At 48.5% G+C, this 17,879-nt stretch overlaps 1 protein-coding gene across 2 annotated transcripts in view; it reads right to left on the minus strand.

The window, feature by feature from the left end:
- Positions 1-11,327, minus strand: part of UXS1 (UDP-glucuronate decarboxylase 1) — a 96,334-nt gene extending 85,007 nt beyond the window's left edge. Inside the window, exon 1 of one of the 2 annotated variants that reach the window (XM_060610059.3) lies at positions 11,095-11,327. In XM_060610059.3, the coding sequence (XP_060466042.1) occupies positions 11,095-11,188 (94 nt within the window). In that variant the 5' untranslated portion in view covers positions 11,189-11,327. The remainder of the gene's footprint in view (positions 1-11,094) is intronic. The other variant, XM_060610068.3, reaches the window with a different exon arrangement.
- Positions 11,328-17,879: the final 6,552 nt, after the last annotated feature.

Genomic DNA, 17,879 nt, shown 5'->3' on the forward strand with positions numbered 1-17,879 from the left:
CCTTCTCTGTGGGAGGAATCACTCCTCCCACATGGATCTTTCAGGAACTCCTAAGACCCAAGACATCTGTAGAACATACAGCAAGGGGGGAAAAAGTGAAGCAGGCATTAATGTGGATTCAAGGCACATGGAGAATCTGGTAACAGGCCCTGCCTGTTAAACATCCATTCGTGAAAGCTCTTCCACATCACAACCATGCTCTGGGTTTCCTGGCTTACACAGCAGTACCACACAGCAGGCCTACAACCCACCAGCACATCTACACAAGGTCCGGGATGCACACAGCAGACTGCGACATCCCGGCTAGGCAGGCTGCCCCCAAACGCAAAACTGATTCCACGTGACCCTGCCCTAATGCTTGAAAATTCAGGGTATGTTCACCAAAATCTCTTCTTGCGCCGTATGAATTTTGATCAAATGTTAATTCGTCTCACTGAATAAAGATTATGCTGGGGACAGACTTCAAATGCTGCCTTTAAGGGCCTGAAGGACTCCTGCTCCTTGCACCCTATCTCCTCCAATGCCATGGTCATGCTGGCGTCTTTGCCTTCAACCCTACCGTCCAAATCTTATCCCTCCTCTAAGTAGCAACCCCTGGGCCTTGAGGGCATCTCCATTCCTTCATAGTCCCTGGTCTCATTTCTCTCAAGGAATACCTTGACCAGTTTCTTAAGAACAATGTGGGGAAAATAGAACTGTTGGAAACAAAGATTCCCAGGTCCAATCTGTTTCTGCCGTCAGAACACCTCTGACACCAAATGTGTGAATTTTTTTTTCCTCCACACTAACAACCTATTCTCCAACTCTCTGGACACTAACTGTATGGGTGTCCAACAATTCCAATTCATTCTGACACTAACAATCTAGAATTAGGACAGACCCCAGTTAGGGTCTCAATCCCACAAGACTCCCCCCACTTCAGATGGCAATCACAAGTCCCTATTCTGATGAAGTGGCTATAAAGCAAGGGCTCCTATGACCCCATACCTGGGTTTGATCATTTGCTAGAATGGCTCCCAGAATTCAGGAAAACAGTTTACTTACATGCACTGGTTCATTATAAAGGATACAACCCAGAAACAGCCAAGTGAAAGAGATGTACACGGCAAAGCAGGGTGACGGGACTGGAGCTCCCACAGCCTTCCGTAAGTACCTCCTTGCATTCAACAACCGGGGAGTTCAACAAATCCCACTGTTCAAGTTTTTGTAGCGCTCTATCTCCAGCACCCCATTCTCTTCCTGGAGGACGCTGGGTGGGGCCGGAGTGCCAACCCTCTAAGCACATGGCCGGTCCTTCTCATGACTGGCCCACCATGGCTACCTAGGGACCCACCCTAAGTCACCTCATTGGCATCAACTCACGTGTGATCAAAGAGAGGCTCTCATGAATAACAAAAGACACTCCCATCGCTCAGGAAATCCCAAGGGTTTTAGGAGCTTTGTGCCAAGAATAGGAGACAAAGACCAAATATACTTTCCTCCCTACCACACCAGGCGTGAGAAAATAGTCGCCATTCACTTCACAGAGGACAGTTAACATATATAGAGAGAGATATTGAGAGATCAGTGGAAAAGAAGGATGCCTGGCTGGCCCAGTCAGGGGAGGATGAGACTCTTGATCTCAGGGTCATGAGTTCAAGCCCCATGTTGGGTGTGAAACCCACATAAATAAATAAGCGCAAAAGAGAACCAACAACTCAATAGAAAAATGAGCAAACCCATAAACAGTTCTCAGAAATGTATATATATACATATATATATATATATATATGTATATATAAATAGTCCTTAAACATTTCAAAAGCAGCTTCATGACACAATAAAAGAAATGCAAATTAAAACAAGGAGATGCCATTTTCAGGCTGGTGACAAGTCAAACGTTTGCCGGCTGGGGAGGCTGAGAGGAGACGGCTGCTCACAACCCCTGGTGACAGCATGCGCACATGTCTATTCACTGCAGCAGTATTTGCAACAGCAGCATTTTGGAAATAAACGCCTTCCATAGGAGACTGGTGCGTGCACACAGGAGTACTATGCAGCTGCACAACAGCACAGGGGGCGGCTGTGTGCACCCACACAGAGCCCTCGCTCTCCAGGAAAGGGAGGCAAACAGTCTACACAGGATGCTACCCGCTCAGTAAAAACGGATAGCAGGGGCATACATACACCTGGACTAAATGCTGACGTTTGTAATAAGATGTGTAAAACAAACCAGAAGTGTGCGGATGGCTCGAGATTGCCCCCAAATCCAATGTTTCATGTAGTTCGACTCAGAACCATGTACATGGCTGAAATACTTTAGTAAAAAGAAGTTGGTCGCAAACCAAAGCATGACCCTAACTTGTTTCAGCATTTAAAAAAAAATTATCACAAGTAGCTTCTGAACACAATACTCTAACTGCACATCCTCAGTAGGACATATTCTGAGGACAAAAAGAACTCCAAAGAAATCCTGAATTTCGCCAAGTTTGTTACTGGTAGTGGTACTGACATAGCAATTCTGAAACTGTTCTGTCTGTATGGTGGTAGAGAGCTGATGACTTTTTTACTGATGCTAGAAATGAGATTTTCACAGTGGGAAAAAGGAGACAGCAATATGGAATGGGGGAAGGTAAGGAAGATAAAGTGTGCATGCTTCCCGGCTCTGCTCCCTACAAGCCCTGGGAGCAAGGACACCTCAATGGCAATGTGCACAACCAGGGCCCAGGCTCTGATTCCTAAACAATATTCTCCAGTGAGAGAAAGCAGGGAGCCTTGGAGAAATGGCTAATTCCAGGACTGGAGCAGGGAAAGATGAGCCCAGAACATCTGGAGATCAAGGTAGTGCTCAAAGACTCTGAGTCCACAGTGGTTTTTTTTTTTTTAAACAGGAGGGGTGAATTGATTGGTGACCCCCCCAAAATATGTCCACATTCTAATCCCTAGAACCTTGACTATGACCTTACTTGGAAAAAGATGCTTTGCAGGTGTAATTAAGTATCTTGAGACCAAAAGATGACCCTAGATTATTCAGTTGGGCCCTAAATCCAGCACCATGTGTCCTCATAGGGGACCCAGGGGAGATGTGACAGCAAGAGGCGGCAACGTGACCACCCACAGAGGAAGATGGGAGGGATGCATCCACACGCCAAAACATCTGGAGCCTCAATGGAGACTTCGGAGGGAGAGGAGCCTTGTCAGCACCTCGATTTCAGACGTCTGGCCTCTGAACGGTAAGAGAATAAATTTCTCGTTTGAAAACCACCTTGTTTGTGACAACATTACAACAGGCACAGGAAATTACTACAGAAAGTGAGAGAAGATAGAGGGAGGCAAGTTCTTTTCAGAAGAATGCAAGTTAATAAACTCAAGAAAAGCAGGGGCGCCTGGGTGGCTCAGTCAGTTAAGCATCCGACTCTGGCTCAGGTCAGATCTAACCTGACCTGACCTGCGTCGAGCCTCGCATCGGGCTCCTGCTCGGAGCCTGGAGCCTGCTTCAGATTCTGTGTGTGTTTCTTTCTCTGCCCCTCCCCCGCTTGCGCGCGCTCTTCTCTCTCTCTCTCTCTCTCTCTCTCTCAAAAATAAACATTAAAAAATAAAATAAAAATAAACTCAAGAAAAGCAGCATTTTGGATTTCCCAGTGTGAAAAGTGATCTAGGCGAGGACTGCCAATGGGCACTGAATGCACTCGCTGGACGAGAAGCCACTCCGTCTCTGAGAACCACCTCTGGGACTTTCTACCAAGAAAAGGCACATTGCACCTTTAATATGAAGTGCGGCGATGGCCAACCCTTCCAGGCATCAAACGTGTCATCAACAGTGGGGCAACCCTGATGGAAGGCAAATCATCAAGCACTATTATAAAAATGTTCAGCTGACTTTAATTATAAGGAAGCAATCAGACAAATCACATCGCAGAATGTGAGATGTTTTACAGGACAACTGGCTTTTTTTTAAAGGTACATGTTATTAAAAAAAAAAAAAAATTAAAAAAAAAAATTAGAGACGTAACAGCCAAATGCAACATATAAACCTTAACTGATCCTAGAGTTTAAAAAAAAAAAGGTGGGGGAGGGTGGGGAGCACCTGGGTGGCTCAGTCTGTTAAGCATCCAGCTTCAGCTCAGGTCATGATCTCATGGTTTGTGGGTTTGAGCCCCGCGTCAGGCTCTGTGTTGACAGCTCAGAGCCTGGAGTCTGCTTCCGATTCTGTGTCTCCCTCTCTCTCTGCCTCCCCCCATCAAAAATGAATAAACATTAAGATTTTTTTTTTAAAGGCTATCAAAGACATTGATGGTACAACTGGGGGAAACTCAAACATGGACTGTCCACTAGACAGTATTATTTATGTTAATTTTTAGAGTGTGTAATGGTGGTGACATTATACAGAAGATGCCTTTAGTTCTAGGGGATCTACGTGAAAGTATTTAAAGGTGGGGTAACTTTCAAATATTTCAACACAAAGATGTACACGTTAAAACAGAGAAAAAGAACAAATGTGGAAACAAAGAACAGCTGGTAAATCTAGGCAGAAGAGTATTTGCCTGTTTGCTGAATTAGTCTTTCATTAGGAATAAGAGAAAACAGGTGTGTAAATTATTAAACTAAAATGCTGAGGGCTCAAAACAACTTTGAGGTGCCCCTCCCAACCCCCAAGGAATGGATTCCCAGGGTCTCAAGGATCCTGGGAACCTGCACTTCACAAGCGCTGGCTGATCCTCATGCTCAGGTAAGTCTGGAACAAGCACCTGTACTATTTGCTTTGTCTTTCCCCCCCTTTCCTCCCTGGAGGCAGCTGGCATCAGGATGCTATCTCCCTGGCAGCAGGCCGATGGATGTTTACCCAGTGATTTCGAGGGACGGTCCCTAGTCACGCGGGGCTGATCAGATTAAGGGCAAAGCTGTTCTAACGAAAGCCCGAATCAGACAAGTTTGCAGTCTGTTTCCACAAATGCAAAGCAAACACACATAAACCGTGCTTTTATATGGTTTTCAGTGTTTCATTTCGTAGCGTTTCTCTTCAGTGGGGTGCAAGCGACAGGACTGAAGGGTGCCATGGCTGCAGCGTCATTACCACAAGATCCCTGATATGCCAAAACTTACATGAGGATGACAGGGTATCACAACTCTAGGTTTCAAGAGCTGAGGGTGAAAGTAATGGCTCCTGAAATCACTACAGCAGAAAGGAGACTTCTTTTTCATTCTTGTTTAAGGTCTGGGCCTGGGGGGTGGGGGTGGGAAAAGGGGAACACAATGCAGCTAGAAGGCAAGAGGAGGATGAGGCAAAGTCAAGAGAACACCTGGGACAGACAGTGGGGAGGCCCAGCCGCACCCGGCAGAGTCAGGAATGGTCTTGCCTTGTGCCTCTGGAAATGGGGTGACAAGTCCACAGAGACAGGGGTTCTGGCTTTCAAATGTGTGCAAACAGCAGCATGACTGGCAGCTGTACTCCCCGCCCGGCAGCAGATGGGCAGTCCATTCTCTGGAAGGGGGTCTCAGACTGGGGAGCCCCAGGTCCACCTGGGACGATGATCACGGTACCGCTCAGACCTGAAGTCCTGTCCCCACGGGGGCTCCAGGATGCGGGCAGCCAGGCCTCCTCGTCCAGCAGACAGCTGGCAGAGCCTGGGCACCAGGGCTCAGAGGACAGACCTACAGCACTCTCTCAAATAGGAGTGGACAACCTAGGGCCACCAGAAGGCCAACGAAAGCCTCCAAGAAGAAAAGTGGGAAGGGACCAGGAGGGAAGAGATTCTTTAGTGAGAATGAAAAATAAACAAAACTACCATGAAAAGAATACAGCCATGAAATAAAGGCCACTGCTTTTATTTGTTTCTGTTTTTTTTTTTAATCCAGAGGAAAAAAGAACTCATATTAATGAAAAATGATAGCAAAAATAATTTTTTTAAAAAATCATTAGAAGCTTTAAAATGTAAAGTAGAGGCACCTGGGTGGCTCAGTCGGATAAGCAACCAACCGTGGCTCAGGTCATGATCTCATGGTCAGTGAGTTCGAGCCCTGTGTCTGTGCTGACAGCTCGGAGCCTGAAGTCTGCTTCGGATCCTGTGTCTCCCTCTCTCTGCCCTTCCCCCACTCATGCTCGCTCTCTCAAAAATAAATATTAAAAAAAATTTTTTTTTAAATATATAAAGCAGAAGTGTCTAGAAAGTAGAGCAAAACTTTTAACAAAATTTTTTTTTTAAACGTTTATTTATTTTTGGGACAGAGAGAGACAGAGCATGAACGGGGGAGGGGCAGAGAGAGAGAGGGAGACACAGAATCGGAAGCAGGCTCCAGGCTCTGAGCCATCAGCCCAGAGCCCGACGCGGAGCTCGAACTCACGGACCACGAGATCGTGACCTGAGCCGAAGTCGGACGCTCAACCGACTGAGCCACCCAGGCGCCCCGAGCAAAACTTTTAAAGAGTGGACAGGCCACCTGGGTGGCTCAGTTGGTTAAGTATCCGACTCTTGGTTTCAGTCATGATCTCACAGTTCATGAGTTGGAGCCCTGCATCAGGCTCTGCACTGTCAATGCAGAGCCTGCTTGGGATTCTCTCTCTCCCTCTCTCTCTGCCCCTCCTCCACTTGTACTCTCTCTCTCTCAAAATAAGTAAACTTAAAAAAAATTTTTTTTTAAAGGGAGAAAACAGGAAATAAAAGGACTAGAGCAGGTAATACTACATCAGCGTAATAAGATTCAGAGAGAGAAAACAGAGAATGAGGAGGTGAAACAAAGAATAATTTAAGAAAATCCCAGAACTGAAAAGTAAGAGTTTCTTGGGTTGCAAGGACCCAGAGGACCCAGTGCATGGGGCACAGGTGCTATGTGCACCTCCCACATCAGGGGACAGGTGCGTCAGGGCAGGCTCTGCTGAGCTGCAGCAATGAGCGAGCCCAGACCCTATGAGGCTTAAAAACGAAGATGTATTATTCAAGTTTGTGTCACTCTAAGGAAGGGGTGGGGGTAGGGGGGTGGGGGTAGGCTCTTCACTGAGCACCATCACCTTGAATGATGTCAGTTATCAACCCAGAGGGGAGGAAACATGTTTACAACTAATCGCTGGGCCCAGAACTGAAGCAGGGCACCCCCCTCGGCTCCTGGGCATGCTGACTGCATGAGGCCACCAAGCTCTGGGAGAGAGGAAAGGCCAGGCAGCAGAGAGCTGGAAACGTGTGGTCTACAATGACCCTTGTGAGCAAAAAGAAGATCCTGACACCTTCCAGAAAGAAAACACAAGCCCCACAAAAGGCACTGACCTGACACAACTGGTCTACGGTAGAAGCCAGAAAGTAATGCAATAATCCCTGAAGAGTTCTGAAGGAATCTTCGTCTAGAATTCTACATCATCAATCTACCAATTAAACGTGAAGACAAGACATTTATCACATGTCTCAAACTCCTCCAATGCACATTCAAGTGAAGTAAGTGCAAAATAAGCAAGAGGAAGTCAGGGAATAAGACATCTGTAATGGGCAGAGCAGGGCTGAAGGCTGTGGGGGCCATTCTTCACATTCTTCTTGAAGGTGCCCCATCAAGAGGTCCTGATGCTTCTGAACATCTTAGGGCAACTGACAAAACATGTGGAATTGAATCAGAAATAGTAGACAGAGAGGGGGGGAAAAAAAAGAAAGAAAAAGAAAAAGCCATTTATTAACTCCAGCGAAAACAAAAGTCATGCACAACACAGCTCACTAACAAGAAGAATAGCATTTAGTCATACACATATACACTAAATGCTGATCTCAAAATTATACCACATCTACATGGGGGATGGTGAACACAGGGGAAGCAGGGAGGTAAGAAAATAATCAATCATCTTGCAAAGAATAAAGTCACTAGGTAATACCTACAAATGAAAAATCAACGAGCATATGATTCTATGGCACAAAGATAAACACCAAAAACAATCAGCTAAGGGAAGTGCTTGCCTCCCAGCAGGGGAAAATAGTGGCAGGGACTCTGTTTTGCCTAACAAACCCTGAAGACTCTATTTGACTTTTCAAACTATGTGCATGTTAAAGAAACACTAAAGGTAATTCCAGTTGAGCCTCTACCTGGGGAGCTACCTACCTAGTAGGTTGGCAAGATTTTCAATCAGACCTCTGAGCTCTTCAGTACTCCATGGGCTGAAACACTGAAGATAGAAACCCTGTTCTCAAGGACTGGGAATTTTACTGAGAAGAAAACACACGCATGGGAAAGACCTTTAGTGCAGTGCAAGGTGTCATGGGCTGACTCCCCTAGGCATGGTCCAGAAGAGTTCAGATGCACGAAGGGAGACTCCGGCCCAAGTAGGCAAAAAAACAGCCCTTTGAGAAAGATCCAAGTGCAATGAGAAAGACTGGCAGAACTTGAGAGAGGAGCAGACAGTGCACTTCCAGAAAGGGAATTGGCTAGCTGTGAGGCTGTGTTAAGTGGGAGTATGGACAGTTTTTTCAAAGAGATTTCACTCTTAACAGGGAGGGCAAGATTGTCGGTAAGACTCCCTGCTGACTTACATTCTCAGTATCCTTGGACACCACCTATCAGGAGCCCCGTAACGTTTTTCCGGCAGTGTCTCAGATGTACCATCCCTGCTCATTAGTAACACTGCTCCACCCTGTTCTTGAGCCCCTCATAACTAAAATCAGATTTTATAAGCTGGCACCAGGCCTCTCCCAAGCCGGCCAGCTCTTGGCCCCTGTCTGGTCAGCCTCATCACTGTACCATTTTCATGCTCCAAAAACACTATCTTTCTTTGCATTCCTACAGCCCTTGGCTGCCACAGGACCTCTGCACATGCTGGTCCTCCTGGAACACATTCCCCCCTAAGCCTCCCTATTCCACACATCATTCAATTCTCAGCTCAAGCCTCAATTCTCACGGAAACAAATGTCCCTGATCACCCTAATTCAGGAGTCCCATGCATGATCTTTCATGCATTCCTTTCCTTTATACCAGTTTGTAATTCAGCCCTCATCGAGGTGGTTATCTCATTCTTGGCCACCTTACCTTCTAGACCAGTGGTCCCCTGACCATAGCAACAACTTCCCAGGTGACGCTATTAGAAATACACAACCCAGACCTACTCAATCAAAACCCTGAGGTGGGAGGCAAAAATCTGTGTTTTGAAAACCCTCCAGGTGATTCTGATATACTCCCCAGTTTGAGAACCACTGCTCTAGGCACCAAGATGGCACTTCCTCAGTGTCCCCCAGCACCATGCACAGTAACAGCCAAGGGAAAAGACTTGGCAGGATTTCCTGGTTGAATGAATGCTGAAAAACTTCCCAGGGCTCCCTAAATCTCCCTTTATTAATTCTAATCACGATGGAGCACGTGGGTGCCTCAGTTGGTTGAGCGTCTCACTTCAGCTCAGGTCATGATCTAATGGTTCATGAGGTCAAGCCCTGCATGGGGCTCTATGCTGACAGCTCCAGCTCAGAGCCTGGAGCCTGCTTCAGATTCTGTGTCTCCTTCTCTCTCTCTGCCCCTCCCCCACTCACATTCTGTCTCTCTCTCTCTCTCAAAAATAAAACATCAAAAAAAATTTAATTCTAAACACCTCTGTCCAACCTAGATCAACAATGAACCGTCTGCAGACCTGGGTTCTACCCCCAGCTCCCTGGCCTTTCTAGGTTCAAAACTTGGCTCTCTATAGCTTGTTATCTGTATAATCATCCATAAATGTTCCTAATTCTTCTTGGTCTAAATTTTCCCACCTCTAAAATGGGAATGACCATAGTATTTCCCAAGATTGTTGAGCTAATTAAATAAGCCAATGAGACTCATGCCTGCACACATATGTAAACACTCAGCAAATTTAGGTGCTATTATTATTTCATAACAATAATTATGCAATTTTAAGTGATCTTTCCCCTGGGTCTCAGCTTTCTTGCTCAAGATTGACCACATTCACTTAAGAGCTCTTTCTCCCTTTCAAACTACTCCCATCTAACACCCAACCCGGCATGAAACTCTGCCTAGGATCCAAAAGCCCTGCTTGAGGTTTCTCTGCTCCACCTCCTGGAACAGCTGGGCTGTGCTGGACAATCTGGGTCTTAATAACACATGTCCTCCTAGAGCTCAACTGAAGTCACTTTCCCAAGTCCCCTCTCATCTCGGGAACCAGATCTTGGTAATTCAACCAGTTAGCAGGTTGTTTCATTTAAGAGCATGTCTGTGTGGTGACTAGGATTCAAAGGGAGCTTACACTGTAAGCTATTTCTAGTCCAACTGTGGTCTTTGGTAAAGTATTAATAGCAACAATTATAATATATGCTCATCGAAAAGATCTTAACATAAAAGGGCGGGGGGGGGGGGGTTCTGCCTCTTAGAAAACACAGGGTCCACCACCTGCCTGCGAAGTGCCCCTCCTGCCCTGTCTCAGGCAGAGGCCGGGAGTCAGGATAGACACGAGGACCTTACATAGCAAAGCACCGCCCCGGGTCTCCGGGAGCTGCGCCTCCCCACTGGGCCGATCCGCCGCGCCCCGGGGACCCTGCGCGCCCGGACATCTGGGCGCGGCCGAGGGCCGGCGGGGATCAGCAACACTTGGCTCCCCAATAGTTAAATGCTGAGTAATTTTCCTGCGGAGCAAACAGTCGGAGCGGGGGCTCTGCCAACGGCAACAGTATTTTTATCCTACTTAACCAACACGGCGGCGCGGCCACGACTGTCCCCAGGGTGTCCCCGCGCGGCATGCTCGGGAATCGCCTGCCGGACCCTCGCCGGCTGTCGGGACGACGTGGACGGGAGTCCCACGCGTCGGGGCGGGGGTACTGGGACACCGGGCTGGGGCCTCGGCTGGCGCCTCAGCCGTGCCGGGCCCGGCAGTCCCAGAGCTCCGGGGCAAGGAACCTCCGCCGGACTGCCAGGTCTCGGCGCCGGGGCCTAAGCGCTCGAGGGTTTGCGCCCAAGTTGGCCAGCTGCTTTGCCGCAAGAGCGGAGAAGGGGAAACGGGTCCTCGCAGCCCCCGAAAAGGAGTGAAAGCAGGGAGCTTAGGTCCCGCCCGGTACGCGGCAGGAGACCGGGCAGCAGGGCCACCCTGCCCACAGCCCCCCGACCCCGGCCCCGCTGCCGCGGCGTCCGGGAATGAATGGGGCTCCCCGCCGGCCGCGGGCGCGAACTCACAGGCTACGTAGGCGAGCAGCGCGATGCCCAACAGCAGCTTCATCCTCCTGCGGTTGACGGCAGACACGAGGCGCAACAGCGCCTTGCTCACCATACCCGGGAGCCGCGCCGGTCCAGGGCCCTTGCCGCGCGGGGGCCCGCCTGCTGCACAATGCGCGGCGGCGGGGACGGCGGCGGCGGCAGCGGCGGCAGCAGCAGCGGCGGCGGCCGGGGAGAGCCCCGCCTCCTGCCTCCGGCCCGCGCGGTCCCGCCCCCGCGTGCCGGGTTTCCTGCTGGCGGGGCCACCGCGCATGCGCCACTCCGCCCTCGCCCCGCCTCCTCCCTCGCCCTCCCAACACGCAGCCCCTCCGCCTGCTCTGCCCGCAGGCGCAATTGCGCCTCTGCTCAGTTTTCGAAGAATGTGGCCGCGAACCGAAGGCGGGGCGGGCGCGGCGCATGCGCGTACCGGCGTGTTTTCCCCCTGCCGGAGCGCTGCTGGCGCGCTGTACCGAAGAGGTACGTCCCCGACCCGAGGGCGGGACCGCGGTCGCCAGTTTCCGAACCCGGCCCAGGGGGTGGCAAGCTGTGGGCATTCATATGTGGCGATCAAAAGAAATATTTATGCTAAATTTGGCCATGTCTTTGAAGTTCTTTGAACGCCTCTTTCAGAAAGTTGACTAATTCTGTGGACTGTTGTGTTGACTTCGTTAGGAGCAGCAGCGAAAATTATTAATCCTCTAAACTATGCTAAAGTGAAAACCCGATGCCTTTTTTCTCTGCTGTGATCGACTGGGATGTCTTTTTTCTTAAAATATTTTGTTATTATTGTGAAAACGTAATGCTGGTGATATAGAATTAGGACAAACCGGGAAAAGGAAAGGGTGAAGCCGCGCTTTGTCTCTGCCTAGAGAAAAACGTGTCATCACATGTGTTTCATTCCAAGCTTTTTGTTGAGTGTATATACTGTAAAGTAGTTATGGAAGTGAATTGCTGTGGTGTACCGATTGCGTGTGTGGTGGCTGAATGTATTTATTCCGTAGGCATTTATTGAATGCCTGCTGCAAACAAGGAGGTGTGTCAGAGGATACATGGACACCAGAAGCTCGTCATTGGAGCCACAGAAAGCTGGTCCCAGTAGAAAAGAAAAGATAGTACACATAGATCTGCGATGCCAAGTCAAGTGAGACCCCAGAAAATGTTGGGGTACTGGCTAAAAGTGCTGATCAGCCACACAGAGAAGTCAGAGGAGCCAGCGGCATCCCTGGAGTGCCAGGCCATTTTGCCAAAATCAAACACTTTGTGTTAGCTTTATTAGAAACCTCCAAGAAAAATAAACAAGTAGCAATAAATCAAAGCAGCAATATGTTAGAGCCTTAAACTACACAGCCCGAATGCTGTGATTGTATGATTCTAAATACAACCTCCCCCCAAACCTGGTCTCCCCAGTAACTTGCTGAGAATCACTGAATGGGAGGAAACATGCTGAGGGGTTTTGCCCTAGGAAGAGCCACCCTCCAATCATGCCTCCCGCAAACGGTGTGGCCTACTTTCAAGAAGCCCCATCCCAGTCTCTGAAGTATCAAAGGAGGCTGCCAAGTGACATTTCCTTCGCTTCCTTTGGAGGCAGAGACAGCCCTGCCTTGGGAGCCAGAAGCCTAGGTTCCCACAGTGGCAGGGTTTCCAGAGCCCAGCTGTGAGCCTGAAACAAACCACTTTTTGCCTGTGAGGCTTAGTTTACCTCTCATTAACATTTTGGGTTTGGGTTAGTTCTATAATTGTTGCACAAAAGTGCCTAGAGCAGGTAGAGCTTTGGGCTTTTCTGATTCTAATATTTTTAGATTAAAGGTGAGGAGCAGAGATGTGAGAAAAGATTTTTGTTGACACTTGTCCTACTGGGAAAATCAGATTGAAGCTGTAAGCAGATTTCAAGCATATTCGGTTATCGGCAGGATGTCGTTGATAGGTATCTATCAATTCAGACGGGACAGAAATTGTGAAATACATGCTATTTCTGTACAACAGTGTGTAATTGCATTCCTAGTCGAGCGTCTCTTCTGCCACCACGCACCAATGCCAATGCTCCATTGCTCCTGCCCCACTGGAGTAAATACATGGAAATGCCATCAGCAGCTGTAGGTAAAATTCTGCTGCTGTCGTTATTACCACCAAGAAGGCTGTTAGTGGCCCAGGATCCCGATTTCCAGCTCCACCAAAGCCAGAATTGGGGCGTAGGCAGTAGTACACATTGTGCCCAGTGGAGGTGGGAAGGCACAGGGGGAAGGGGATGCCAAAGAGGCCCTCCAAGCTCATCAGGGAAACTGCGGGCTTAGGCCTGTCATTCCCTGTGCTCCTCTTCTCTGTTTTCTCTGGTCTTTTTCCAACTGGCTCACCTCCACTTCCTCCAACAGGTCCGGGCTCACGTCCCTAACCCCTACCCCGTCCTTGCTATCAGTTACTTCATTCTTTCAATGGATATGTTAACAAGAATATTTTTGAGCAATTACTAGTTACAAGGGGTGATTAAAAACTGAATCATAATATGGCTCTTCTCCTAGAGTGCTAAAAATCCTAAGAAGTGTAGGAAACTGCACTTAATAAAGCTTCTACCACGTGCCAGGGACTGTTACGCAGGATGTTTTGACATGTTGCCTCATGTAATTTTTTTTTAAATGTCTATTTATTTTTGAGAGACAGAGACGGTGTGTGCATGCACCACTGGTGGAGGAGCAGAGAGAAAGAGACAGAGAGAGAGCGAGAGAGAGCGAATTCCAAGCAGGCTCTGTGCTGTCAGCACAGAGCCTGCCGTGGGGCTTGAACTCATGAACTCTGAGATCATGACCTGAGCTGAAATCAAGAGTCAGAGGCTCAGCCGGCTGAGCCAACCAGGCACTCTGCTTCTTTTAACAGCTCTGTGGTATAGGGTCGCTGCTGCTGCTGCTGCTGTGTTTGATAGAGGAGGGACTGAAACCCCCGGGGCTGGGATTTTAGCTCGAGCCTTTGCGCTACTTAAGGATGCTTTTCTGCAGGAGGGTGAAGAGGTGTGCAGAAACAACTGTAGTTCATGGTAGAAAGCGGTGAGTGCTGTGGGACAGACTCCATGGATGGCTAAGGAATTTCACAAGACAGAGACACTGCTTCCGGGTACTGTGGTACACGCTCACCAAAGCGGAGTGGCCGCACCTCCAGTGGGAGCGTTTATACCATGGAAATGAGCCGTCGCTCTGAATCAGGGCTTCTTTTTCTTTTTCTTTTTCTTTTTTTTTTTCCTTTTAACCCACACACTTCGGCTTCCAGGTGAGAATAGTGAGAGGAACATTTGGCAGAACAGGAGCTATGTGAGCAGAATTTGAAAGCATGGGGAAGTTTTTACTCACACACATTGGGCAGGGGTTTCCCTCAGGAAATAGCAAGGGCAGGGACACTGGGGAAGGAAAGGATACCATAGGGCGTAGTGGGGATGCTTGTTTGGCTGGAGGAGCAGGGATTGCGAGGAGAAGGTATACATGTTGGAAAGGAAAGATTCTGGAAGGCCTTGAGGGTTGGTACAAACCAAGAGTCAGTCCGGTCCTGGTCAAGGGTCACTTTCTTTGCTAGCTACTTACCAGTTGCCTCAGTCTCCATCTATGCTTGTTCTGCTGGGGCTGGGAGTCCATACACTGCATAATCCAGCTGCTGGTAGGTCCTGCCAGTGGGAGGCCCCGGTGGGAGACCAGCAGGACAAAGAGACATCTGCTTCTGGCTCTTCCAATATGGCCATGGCTAGCGGTTGCTGGACGTTGCTAGCATTTGCTAGCGAAGGTGGGTGATTCTGGACCCCAGCCGTCCCGAGCCAGGCAACATCTTGTCAGAGAATCAAGGCCTCTCTTCTGGGCTGCTCCAGGGCTGACCACCCGTGGGTATTCACTGCTTCTCATCTCTGGGTATCACTCCATTCTTTCTTGTTCTTTCAGAATTCCTCTCCTTTGTCTTCTTAGGCCTTCCAACAGCTTTGTAACCGATCTGCTGCATTAAAGTCCTTATGTTTGAAATACTTACAGTAGTTTTCTTGACTAAACCTTGGCTGATACATCTTCTGGTAAGATATTTGAGAAAGAAGAGTCTCAGCTTTACTCTGGAGTTGCCTGTCATGAAGCTTCTCCTCCATGCCACTCCAGCTGTGTCACAGGTCACTGCTGTTTTCCTTCACTGGAGTCCCTCCATAAAGGACATTACGTCCATGGATCTCAGAAGAGGGACAAATGGGAGGTAGGTCTCTGTACTCAATCTCTGTTTCCTGCCCCAGTGTCACATCAGAATGAATGAGTGTACTGTACCTTCCATCAGGTGTGGGGACACAGGAGGGTTTAATATGCCAGCCACCTAAATAGTCTGAAATTGTATATCTAATATTCCCATTCCTATGAGTCTGTAAAAAAATTTTTTTAATGTTTATTCATTTTTGAGAGGCGGAGAGAGAGTGTGAGAAGGGGAGGGATAGAGAGAGAGGGAGACACAGAATCTGAAGCAGGCTCCAGGCTCTGAGCTGTCAGCACAGAGCCCAACGTGGGGCTCGAACCCATGAACCATGAGATCATGACCTGAGCCGAAGTCAGCTGCTCAACCAACTAAGCCACCCAGGCCCCCCCCTCCATGAGTCTTTTTTTTTTTTTTTTAAGTATATTTATTTATTTTGTGAGAGAGAGAGAGAGAGAGAGAGAGCACAGGCAGGGGAGGTCCAGTGAGAAGGAGAGACAGAATCCCAAGCAGGCTATGCACCATCAGCACAGAGCCCAATGTGGGGCTCAAACTCACGAACTGTGAGATCACGACCTGAGCCAATATCAAGAGTCAGATAGGCCTAACCGACTATGCCACTCAGACCCACCATGAGTCTTCTTTAAAAAATAGATGTTATTTTTTAGAACAGCTTTAGACTTAAAAAAAAAAAAAAAAAAAAAAAAAAGAACAGCTGTAGATGTGCAGAAAAATTGAGAAGATAATACAGAAAGTCCCCACGCACCCATTTCCCCCTGTTGTTGATATCTTGAATTCCCATAGGATTTACGTCCCTTCACGTCAGGGCTTCATACTGTCAACATGATTTGGGACTGCTGACGTTGGCCTTGACCGCCAGGCTTAGGTGTGTTTTTCTGGTTTCTCTACTCTGTAGCTACTCTTTGTCCCCTTTCCATTCTGTCCTCTTTGCAAGAAAGCCATTCTGCACAGCTCGCACATACGAAGCGGGGAGTCACAAGTCACCTCCTTGAAGGTGTAATATGTATATGAATTATCCAGAACTCTTCCTGAAGGGACTTTTGTCTCTTCTACCCCATTCATAGACATCCAGTCATTTAATTATCCAATCCATCCTCCATGGGACTCGTGGCTGTTGATTTTGTACTTGGAGTTATAATGCCATACTGCTTTGTTTGTTTCATTGCTCAAATTGTCCCAGCTTGGGTCACTAGAAGCTCTTTGAATTGGCTCCTCTGCACCTTTGATAAACTCTCTTCATTGTAGTTACTTTGCCTTTGTTGGTTTAGTTTCCTGAGGCTACAAGTGCTCCGGGTTCATCTTGTATACTTCCTGCCCCAGCCCCAGAATCAGCTATTTCTCCAAAGAGTCCTCACTCCTTTTATTGGAGAATGATACTGGAAACCACCATCTGGGTGCTGGATGTGCTAGTACAGGAGTGTTGTTGTTTCCGGGCTTTCCTAGATGACAAGGCAAAGAACCGTGTGTGTGTTCACATGCACGTGGCAGTAAGCACTTCTGCAGATAACTGTGTGTCACGCTGAGCATGCGTTCATCCTGATGTCCCCAACTCCGATCCATTGCCGCGTGGATCCTTCTACCCTCCTCCCTTGCTTGGCTGCAGCTTCCCACTCCATCAGTGAGAAACCTGGCCCCTGCCATCCACCATCCATTCGCTTCATTGCCTGGTTCCAGTGCTCACGTACAGCAGCGTCACCCAAGAGTTCTTTGACTACTGCATCCCTGGGGATGGCCGTCTGTGCAGTCCTCCACCCCGTTCTCCCTACATACATACACACACACACACACACACACACACACACACCGGCACACGCATGTGCCCCTTTCCCCTCCTCTCTCCTCTGCCCACCCCCACCCCCAGGCCCCCTGTCCCACCCCAACCCTGGAATTTCTATGCTGGGCGGTTTGTTCCCCCTGGGTTAGTCCATACCCTGCTGGCCTCCCCTTTTTATCTTTCTAAGCAAACACAGTTCCCTTTCTTTTTTTTTTTTTTTTTTTTCCAAAATTTTTTTTTTTCAACGTTTTTTTATTTATTTTTGGGACAGAGAGAGACAGAGCATGAACGGGGGAGGGGCAGAGAGAGAGGGAGACACAGAATCTGAAACAGGCTCCAGGCTCCGAGCCATCAGCCCAGAGCCTGACGCGGGGCTCGAACTCACAGACCGCGAGATCGTGACCTGGCTGAAGTCGGACGCTTAACCGACTGTGCCACCCAGGCGCCCCTCACAGTTCCCTTTCTAAGAAATACTCTGGTGTCACCCTTAAAATACCTTCTTTTTTATTTTTAAGTTTATTTATTTTGAGAGAGGGTGTGTGTGAGCAGGGGAGGGGCAGAGAGAGAGGGAGAGAGAGAGAATCCTAAGCAGACCCCACACTGTCAGCAAGGAGCCTGATGTAGGACTCGAACTCACAAACTGTGAGATCATGACCTGAGCCAAAATCAAGAGTCAGACACTTAACAGACTGCGCCACACAGGTGCCATGAAAATATCTTCTTAAGCTCGATCAGACTCCGGGTCTGGTCTGTGGTCTATAGACAGTGAGTGTGCTGG

The sequence above is a fragment of the Panthera onca genome, chromosome A3 (genome assembly GCF_046562875.1).
Source record: "Panthera onca isolate mPanOnc1 chromosome A3, mPanOnc1 haplotype 2, whole genome shotgun sequence".
In the NCBI taxonomy this organism is placed as follows: domain Eukaryota; kingdom Metazoa; phylum Chordata; class Mammalia; order Carnivora; family Felidae; genus Panthera; species Panthera onca.